Raw genomic sequence first — 10,795 nt, 5'->3', positions numbered from 1 at the left:
GTCTAACGAGGGGTTCCTTCAGTCTCACAGGGGAGTGCCTCGAGAATGAAAAGACCACTGATGTATGCTCTTGTTCTCTGGTAGTTTATGGACAGATATGGGGCAGGATGATGCTTATCAGGAGCAGAGAGGAAAAAGTATTGATTAGAGATTGCAAAGGAAGAATGCAACATTGGGTGAAACTAGGGCTGTCAATTAATTGCAGTTAACTCATGCTTTAGGATGAAGCTCAAGGTCTCATAAACAGGAATCCTGGTTTTCTCTGTTTAAAAATCTGCAAATTCTCTGATTTAAAACCCTCAAAACCCATGATTAACATGAAATGTCACAAATATTATACATATGTATATAGGTATCAGCTAAACGCAATGCTTTATTGATATATTTACAATTTTAAAGCAATTTGGAAGCCTACCAGTGCCTCAATCACTACAATGAAATAAATTCTAAATACCTATAAATGTTGGTGTTTGATTTAGGGTTTTTTATCATGGAAAATCACAGCTCCCTTTGCTCACCAGGACACAGGTCCAGGCCCCTCACTCCCCATCCACACCCCCCTGGGCCTGCTGGTGCCCCCTGCCCTGCTGGAGGGGGCCCCCAGCTGCCAGGGTTATGGGCCAGGGACCTGGGTGCAAAGTTCCTTGCCCCCTGCAGCTGCATCCAAGCCCTGGCTGTTGCCAGCAGGAGGTGGAAGATGCTATGGCAGAGCAGAGTGCAGATCCCGGCTCCCCCTCCCCCATGGGCATCATGGATGGAGCAGAGCCTGTTAGGGGAACAGGTGCGGGCTGCCCGCTGCGGGCTCGAGCTCCCCACCCTGCTGCCCTCCCCACAGGGCCTCCTCAACCCAGCAGGTGGGCCCCGGCATGGCAGGGCAGAGTGGGGCTGGGTGGGGAAGCTCGTTGCTTGTGCAAGCTCCAAACTACCATGACAAGGTGCCCTCTGCCCACCCAGCAGCAGTGAGGGGCACAACTCCATCCCGTCGCCCCTGCTGCTGCTGGTTGGGCACCTTGCTATGGTGGCGTGAGGCTTGCGGTGGCAGCACTGCACTTCTTCTCTGCCCTGCTGCACTGGGTAGGAAGGCAGCAGAGTAGGGAGCATAAGCCCACAGCTGCCCCCACCCTGTGCACAAATCTGGGGGACATGTTCTTCCCCTTGCCCCCACAGGAGTACACGCAGTGGCAGAAAGCCAGTCCCCACTGCTACCCCCAGCTCTGTCCTGCTCCCTGCCCTGCTGGAAAGAAACCCTAGCCCTGTCCAACTCCCTCCCTCCCTTACAATGGGAGCCTCAAGTCCACCCACCTCTCCGCCCCCCACCAGATTGACCTGTGGGAGCTGCTCGCCTGGCAGCCATGTGTATGTGTACATGCACATGGCGCCCCCTGCCTGACCGCCTTCTTCCCACTCCCCCCAGCCTCTTGCAGGCTGGAACTCTTCCAGCCTGCAAGGGGAAGCCCATCATTTCCCACACTTTTCTCCTTTAAAGAGGAAAATCCAGGTTTTATGATGTTTTTCCTTGGTGAATGGGAAATCTGGATTCCTGCTCATAAGGCATCACTGATAGGGGAACAGATAACTAGAGGAACAGTTGATGTAGTTTTATCCATATTTGTATATTATCACACAAACAACTATTGTGCTTTTTCTCTTTAAAAAGAGTACAATAGAGGAAAGTGGTGGTTTGCTACTGAGAGTCCTCCTGTGTGTGAATGTCAGGAGTGACTTGGGTCAGTACTAAGACAAATCACGCTGTGGCTTGTTATAATTTTCTTCAGATGAACTGGAATGGTTTCCAAGACCAAATCAATCTCTGAGGATCCTTTGGAGGTAATGTCGTGGAGATGAGATTTTCAAAATCATTGACATCCAGCTTAATTCTAGTCTGATTAAGTCCGTCACTCACAGCAACAGGAAAGGTAATTAATAACATATCCCCTCTTCATTGTGGTTATTCTTTACATCAACCATCTAATAAATGCAAATTGCCAATGTTAATTGATACCTATCATTTACAAAAATATTCTTTATTTTCAGTCACTTTGGGGTAAAAATGTTAACATTTCTATTTAAAAACATGAATGCCAGTAGATGTTATACAGTACATTCGATAACTGTTTCCATAAGAATTTAGTGCAGCATCTTCTGGTACTAAATATAGTATTTTTTTAGCAGGAGTTTGGTTTGTTGTTTTAGACCCAGCTATGCAGTTACTGAACAGTAACAGAAAGAGATACTTAAACTGTTTTTATGCTGATTTTTTTGAGGCCATATTCTTATGTAGCTTTCCAGGCATGTGTTATGCATGAATAAATTACTAAGAATGTAGCTAATAAGGTACATACTGTAGAAACCGGCAGCTTTATCACTGATCATGCAATGAGCTATGGAAAAGAGGGCCTGTATTGTCTTTGTTTAGCCCCATTGCTTTAGTGAGGCAGCACAGGGTTCTACCAATGAAGAATTCCCTACATGGTTAAGGCCTATAAAGGATGAAGAAACTCAAAAGAGAAGATGCTCCAACAAAAGAAGCTAAATGTTGCCTTGTCTCCAAAAACAGGAGTAGGATTGAAATAAAGTTGATAAATTTGAGTGAGCTATTATTTTTGTTAGAGGGTAGGTAGTGATGGATATATTCTATCAAGGCAGTCTCCTTTTTAGAAATGAGTAACTTGAGACTTGACCTACACAGGGCATTCTTAGACAAGGGCTGGTCTTGAGCCATGCTGTTATTACACACTTTCCACCAATAAAATGAAAATGTAGCTGCTCAATAGTAATTACTATCTTCCTATTAATTAAAAAAATCACATCATATAGCCAGAATTCATTACCCTATTCAAACAGTGACAAGAAATTCAAGTGCCTACTAAATAGCATTATTGCATAAGGTACTCCTGATAAAAGGACCACATGAAATCAGTCATAAAATGCAGAAATCCTAAACCCTCCTAATTCATGTATGCATGTTGATAAGTCAGAATAACCAGGGGGCAGGAGAAAGCCCTATATCTGACCTATATGTACCATTTATGGTAGATTTATACAAATGGTATGTTCCAGACCCTGTTATAAAACAGTTAAAACCTGTTTGGCCTGTCTTGTGCATGCTAGAGAAAATCCTGTTGTAAGTATGATACCTGACTCCCAAAGGTATGTAGCATGATTTAAGAAAATAATTTAAACATACTTCAATCCATTTTACATAGATAAGACACCAATATGTGTATTAATTCTGTTAGGTTACTGCTGGGTCTGAGAACATAGTGGTTGTGTTTAGTGGATATGATACTATGGATAATCAAAACTTGGGAGTTTTCATTTCACAGGGAATTTTAATTTTTTTTTGACATTTTGAATCAGAACAAACACTTCTTAAATTAAAGCTTACTATAAAACACATTCAAAAGAAACATTCATTGTAGAAAATTGAAATAAAAAATAGTCTATGTTAACTATTGAAGACAGCTACTACTTATTTTGATCTAGAAAAGATAAGTTCCAATCAAAACTGTTCTCTTTGTAATGAAATGATCTAAAAAAGATGTTCCAATTAATACTAAGCAGCAGCTGCCTTTAATAATTTTAGAAAATATCAGACTGTTACAATTATACGCCAGTATCTATTACTGATATGCCACAAAATAATGTAAAAACCCATTTTTTTACATTTTGAAATTTGTTTCAAATTTGATTGCCTCAACTTTAGAATAGTCTAAAAAAAGATTTTTTTTCTAAATGAATTTTGCATTTCCAAATGGTTGTCCTACAGGTATTTTGATTGATATCTTAACAGTGTAATAAATTCTGCTAGACAAAACTGTCTTTTTATTTCCCAGATGGAAAAACTGTTCCAGTGAAAGATTTCCAATCAGATCTGTAGCAACTATTTCAAGGTAAGTATCAAGTAAAAATATAAGTTTGAAACAGCCTTCATTATCTCATCTCTATGGACAAAGTGTGCAAAACTGGACACAGGTTTGGGTAAGACCAGAGGTAACTTTTATAAGGTAATACAATAATACATTGGGCTAACGTTTCATTTACAATTAAGTATTTTAAAAAAATCATAAGGCCTACTTTTTTCTATCTGTACCCTTTTGAAATCTTAAGGCTGTCTCATTATAACAATATTGTATTAAAACTTTTTTTCTAACTTTCTTAAATACAAAGGTGACACATTTTGTCAAACGTAAAAATGTTGATGATAGCACTGATTATTAAAGCTTTCCTTTACAAAAAGGTAACCCAAACCAAACAGAGAAATTTGCCACAGTTATTAATTTATTGTATGCACAATGGATAACCAAAAAATGTCCAATATTCTGACAAATACCAGTTTCAGCTTTCAAAATGATGTATTTTGTAATTTATTGTCTAAGCAGTCTGGCAAGGACTTTGTACAGATGCAAGACTCAACGTTCTGAATTCATTTGTTCATTCTTCTTAGTGCAATATTAAAGCAGGCAACTCACTGAGTTGCTTATGTTGTCTAGATCAGGGAATCATAAGGTTAGAGGGGACCTCAACACCTGACAATCATTCTAGTCAATGACAATGGCTGCTACTATCAGCACAAGCTTTGGCCCATCCTACTGATCTTTGATAAATTCAAAATCAGCACTTCAATTCCCAGGGAGATCATTGAGAATTGACAGTGAGCTAGACCTGACAGGACTGGACTTTCTTGGCTCAGCTCATCAGCTAATATACATTTGTGTAATACTACTGAAACTTACTGAGTTACCAATTCACATCAGCTGAGGATCTAGTCTCTTGCTTGCAGTTATCTTATAATATAAAAAATTGCACTATTATTTAGAGAAAAAGATACTGTCTGGAAATCATCAAATCACTATTGATTTATCAATGGACACACACAGAGGGTCAAAAAACACGTTGTGCTCACATATACTGTAGTTTAGGCTGAGAGCACAGCTGCCGTTTACCTCACAACTAGAATCTAAATATTAAAAACATAAATACGTTAACCATATACATTTACACAAAACAGCAGTAGCAATATTAAGGAGATGTAGTGTCTACTTTATGTAAACTACCTATTGTTAATATGGATACAGTATCAGAATAAATGATACTTGATATGTAACAAACCCTTCTTTAAAAACCAATGGCAGTAAAATAGCCAAAGTTCGTATCCAGGCCTGAGTTAGATTCAAATTATGAAGTCAAATCAATTTAATTGTATATTGCTGAAATAGCAGCACTATGGGGAAATACAGAATGGCAGCTATTACCATTGTTGTCTGAGCTGGTGATATCTTTTAGTAGTATTTGGGCACGTCTACACATTCATTACTATGCATTTAGTTTAGTACTTCTTCAATAAAGTACTAAACTAAATGTGTAATACCTAAAGTTACTGTGCAGTAGCACCAGTGCATGGTTATTTAGTTACACTTAGTGTGCATTAGCCTAATAATAACTGCACAGTAGACTATTAGCACAGTTTTTGTCATGACACGCTACTTCAGCATTATTAGGCCAATACGCAGTATGTCTCGTGTAAATACACCCTTTAGCTACAATTTGCCCCTTTAATGGGGTATAAGAAGTGTGGGGAGAAGACTTTCAATATGATCATCCTGTAGGCATGGAATGATCAGGAACAAGTTAACGGCAGCATCCAATACTGGCTTGGAGTTTGTGTCCTTAGACATTATATAAGTGGAAGTTCACTAGGATTGCACAAAATAAGCAAACAAAAAGTGGTCACTCTTTAAATATTTCTCCTTTTTGCCCAAAGGATCAGGGGAGGGGGGTTACGCACTTGATGGGAGTAGGATTAAGGGGAAAGGGGAGATTAACAGATGTTCTTTGCCAGTCGACTTGCATTGCTAATGTCTTTCAGAGCAGTGGCCTTTCTTTAAGCTCACATCATCCAGTCCAATGTCGCCAGTTCTCCCTTTTCCTTTTTCGCCTTTGAAAATAACCTGGGGAAAAGATGAAGTCTGAATTAATAAAACTTGTGATGAGAATGGCTATGTGTTTAGAAAGGTCCCAGCCATAACATAACAAGAGCACGGCATGAAGGAATTCAGGCATGTCTCTGTTTTGGATCATTAAAGTGTGTTTATGAATTCATCACTTTCTAAATGAGCTGTAGATCTGTGGATTCACATTTTGTTTTGTTTTGCTTTATTTTCAATTTCTATGCTCTCTTTCCAGTCCTTTTTATTTTCATATTCCTGACAGACACACAAAGGGTGGAAATATCTAGTATGTACTGACATAGGCAGTTGTCAGACTGGGAATGTGGGCATCTCTCGCTAATGATCTTTCTATATAGATTTAAATGATTCCATTCACTGCTCAAATACCTCTGTGATGAAGGAAGCTAAGTGGGCTAAGTTCTAGGCTGCAGTTCTTGTTGGGAACATGGTACTCATTGCGAGCATATGTTACTGTGAATACTTCCCTAAGTAGGACATCTATGTGCCTTTTTCACTCCAAGAGCAGATGGCAGTCTAGGCCTGACACCAAGCCACTGAAACTGCTCTCTGTTTGGTTCCCCATGATGTAATATTTCATTGTACTGGGTGAAGTGGTCCCGAGCTTAAAACTACAGTTTTATAACTGCTTTGTTGCAAGTGGGGCTGCCTGGGCTTGAGGGGAAGAAGTGAGGCAGGGAGAGAGCCAGAGAGGAAGAAGGTCCCAGGGTGGGCAGAGTAAAGTAAAGTCCGAGTGAGGACAGAGGGAACTGGAATGGCCCAATAAAGACTGTTTCTCAACAGTCTGCTGTTTGGTTGGAGACAACTGGCACTCCAATACCCCTCTTCTTTAAAAGAAAACACTCCCTCCTTCCCAATAGCTGACTAAAAAGGAGCCACAGATCGCTGAGGAGGGAAGGGACTGAAAAGAGCTGAGATCTCAAAGACAGGGACTTCCCCCTTGTGAAGCCATGCTAGGGCTATCTGCAGGGGTCCTCTTAGGAGAGGGAGACCAAATAAAACTGCTTTTTGGGGAGTCCCAAGAAAGAACTTTCCCCTCTCTCTCAAAAGGGGCATTTGATCCTTGCATGACAACCTCTAAATGTAATGTTGTCTTCAAAACATACAAAACTATCACAAGTTTTGTTTGAACACACTTTAAGGGAAGTTTTCATTTTCAAACAGACATTGCAAATTGCTCAGTGTGGACACTAGATAGTTCTGGCTTGTAGAAATGATACAGTCTGAATAAAATCTGTCTGTGATGTGTGGAATCAGAAAAAATATATGCCTTAAACTTTGATTATTTTAGTTATAAGATGACATAACCGCTTTGTGGAAAATTGCTGGCTCTGTATAGTAGAACAGATAAGAGAAAGTGTTTGTTCTTTGTAACTCCTCTGCAACTGCTTCGCTCACCGCGGCCTTAAAGATAGCAAAAAAGTATGTACAAATCTGATTTGCAGGTGCAAGAAGGAGGTTTGTGAACTAACCTCGCCTCCCCCATTAGTTCCCATCCTGATTACAGCAAAGAAATAATGAAGTAATATTATAGCCGCTTTTCATGCTAATTTCACTATATGATCACGTGAGTTGTAAGCAACTGTTAAAAAGTATATAAGCCTCCTGATTTTGCTCTTGGGGGGGAACCCCTTCCAAGTGCTTGGGAAATCCATGTCACTTTGGAGTCCACCCTACAGCTGTAGTTTCTTTTGAATAAAAGCTTCTGCTGACCTGACCCAAAAGTATGCTGCATGTGTTTCCACGACAATTCCTGGTGCCGTGACTCGGATCCAGAACACAGGCTGAGAAAGGAAGACCGCAGACTGCCCCCCGCCGAACCCCGAGGCGCCAAACTTGAGAGGTAAGAGACCTAATTCAAAATCTCTATTGGGGTTTCGGAGGAGGACTGCCTGTAGGCTCCCAACTTGGCCGTGGTAACTGGATCTGAACCTTGTTAAAACAGGTCAGTCTGAACCTTACTGCCGGCTAAAATTTTCTGTCTGGTAAAGGATCCCATTTTGTGTCTGGTAACGTACGTTTTATTTAGGGAGAAACTGTATGAAGCACCTTCATCCTACAGCACATCGGGCTTGTCGTTAATTAACTAAGGCGGTGTGGGGGAGGAGGTCTGGCTGACTGAATGAATGTGCATGTGTGTGTATTTAGAAATATGAGCCACTGACCAGGTCTGAGACTACGGTTGGGTTCAGCCGCCCCAATTCTGCCTGACAGGGCAGTTTTGAAAGCAAGGGGGCCCAACTGGAACCTCGTGACCCAGTGGACAGGGCTTCCCAGTGATTGAATAAATGTGTGTGTGTGCATTTAGAAAAATGAGCCACTGACCAGGTCTGGGACTAAGGCTGGGTCTAGCCGCCCCGATTCTGCCTAAAAAAGGTAGCGTCGAAAGCAAGGGGGCCCAGCTGAAACCTCGTGACCCAGTGGACAGGGCGTCTGAGTGATTTTGTCTTTTCCAAACCCCTTGTCCCAGTAGCTTCTGCCGAGAGCAGGAGTGAAAGGATTCCTCTTGTGTTTCCCTTCCCATTTCCATTTTATGAGCCGGTGTCGGGTCAGAAGCCTTTTGTCTGGGCAGTGAAAAACTGCGGGGCAAGGCACTGAGCGGCCCGGACATCCTAAATAAGCCTCTCCTACGTCTCCCTGTGTGACTGAAAATGGGAACGAGTCAGTCTAAACAAGTTCCCGTCCCCCCTAAGGGGACTCCGGCGTACTTTATGTACACACACTATTCTCCCGAGGCTTGCAAGTACCTGGATAAGTGGAACTGGTATACTAGGGATGATCCTGTGAAGCATTTTCCACAAGAAGGAACATTTGATCAGGATAAAATAGTGCACTTAAGAGGGGCTTTAGAGTCCCGTGGATCCAAAACACCACAAAACCAGTGGGACGCGTTCTTTTATTGGTATGATGAAATGTCCAAAAGGCGGACAGAATCTCAAACTAGGAGCCTAAAAGACTCTCAAGAAAAATTAAAACAGCAGTTACAAGCTGTTCGGGAGAAATTGGCTGCTCCCCCAAATTACACGCCGGCCACCGCTCCGATGTATCCAGCATTGCCCGGGGCGCCCCCACCACCGGAGCCAGCAGAGGATATCCTTGACCTTTGTTCGAACCCTGCTCTCCTGGGACTCCCACATCAGCAACAACCGGTTCAACATCAGGCTGCAGCCCAGGCTAGTAACTCATTAGCTGAAGCTCCTTCAGTAAATCCATCCACGGAGCTTAATAGTCTGGACTCATCCACCATATCTGCCACTCAATCATCACCAGTGTGGCAATTTACTCCTGGGTCACAACCCACCACAGGTGTATTTAGAAGAATGGGAATAGGCATGGAAAGATCTCCCATCAATCTTAGATCCCGAGCTGCACAAGTTTACCCCCTAAGACAAATGCCAGGCATTGGCACCGATGGACAAAATATAGTAACCGTGCATGCACCCTGGACTCCAGGTGATCTCTACAATTTAACTCAAAAATTCCCCAAAATCAGGGAAGACCCAGAAAAATTTCAGGAAGAATTGCAGACTGTTATAAATTGTTATAATCCAACATGGGCTGACATTAATCAGCTCATGCGATCGATTTTGCCCAAGGAAACTATGCTACGTCTGTATGCTGCCTGTACTTGGCCAGATCAAAACCCAGGGATTGGCCAAGACTTTATTGACAAGAGAAATGCTTTGGTTCAGGCAGTTCTCACAATTTGCCCAAAAAAGGCAGACTGGACCAAAATAAATACCTGTAAACAAAACAAAAATGAACACCCCAGTGACTATTTGGAACGCCTCAAACAGGCATTTGAACGATACTCAGGAATGGATAACCCAGTCGGAAATGCTAAACAAGCAATAGTGGCAGCATTCATCCAGGGACTTAACCCTAAAATTGCTGAGAAAATTCAAACAGTAATTATTGGCTGGGAAACTAAAGATTTGACTGAAGTCCTTGCTGCGGCTAACCATTTTCATAACAAATTGGAACGGTCTAAAGACAATGCCGAGTTTAAGTTAATGGCCTTACAGATTTCTCAGTTGCAGGGTCCAGGTAGAGGAAGGGGACGAGGACGGGGAAGGGGAGGCCCGGGTAGATTCAGGGGAAGAGATAGATCCTTGAGCCCACAAAACCCAGGCTATGGGAACCAATGTCATTATTGCAAGCAAGAAGGACATTGGAAATCAGAATGCCCCAAGCGCCCCGGCCAAGGACCCAGACCCCAGTCCCTGCCCCCACCTCCACTTCCTGTCAATTTTCCCAGTGTTGAATAGGACAGCCTGAGGGACAGTGACATCATCGCTCCTTTGCTTGCTACTGACCAATCTGGTCCGTTTGTTGAATGCCTTATTTCTGGTAAACCTGTCTCCTGTCTTGTCGACACCGGAGCATCCCGCTCCACGCTAAAGGCTGCTGAGTTTCCTTTTCTACCTTATTCTCCTGAAACTATAAATGCTGTCGGTATAGGCGGACAACCTATCCCACATCCCGTCTCTGAACCTGTCTCCATCTCTATTGGCCCTTTGTCTGAAAATCATGCCTTTCTTCTTAGCCCCTGTGCACCTGTCAACCTTCTTGGTAAGGATTTGTTGTGTAAACTGGGATGCGTGATTTATTGTAGCCCAGATGGTGTTTACCTTGAGGTACCAGAACATAGGGAAACTGAGCTTGTGGCTTTGCTAACCCAGGAGTACTCTGAACCTGACACTTCCTACTTGCAAGAGGAACTGTTGGCACGAGTACCTCCACAGCTGTGGTCCACCCATGCAAATGAAGTGGGGCACATGCTGAGTGCTGAACCAGTGCGTATCATCTTGAACCCTGCCAAGCCA

The 10,795-nt window shown here is 42.5% G+C and overlaps 1 protein-coding gene across 12 annotated transcripts in view; it reads right to left on the bottom strand.

Annotated features, from left to right (window-relative positions):
* Positions 1-584: 584 nt before the first annotated feature.
* NPNT (nephronectin) overlaps positions 585-10,795 on the bottom strand; it is a 98,256-nt gene continuing 88,045 nt past the window's right edge. For 11 of the 12 annotated variants that reach the window (XM_025208785.1, XM_025208788.1, XM_025208789.1 and 8 more), the window contains one exon: positions 3,977-5,951. In XM_025208785.1, coding sequence (XP_025064570.1) covers positions 5,856-5,951 — 96 coding nt within the window. In that variant the 3' untranslated portion in view covers positions 3,977-5,855. Of the gene's footprint in view, positions 1,969-3,976; positions 5,952-10,795 lie in introns of those variants that run through there. The other variant, XR_003094989.1, reaches the window with a different exon arrangement.

Source organism: Alligator sinensis, unplaced genomic scaffold (assembly GCF_000455745.1).
Source record: "Alligator sinensis unplaced genomic scaffold, ASM45574v1 scaffold1092_1, whole genome shotgun sequence".
Taxonomy (NCBI): domain Eukaryota; kingdom Metazoa; phylum Chordata; order Crocodylia; family Alligatoridae; genus Alligator; species Alligator sinensis.
Note: the sequence above shows the minus strand (reverse complement) of the source record. Positions and strands in the feature narration are given on the sequence as shown.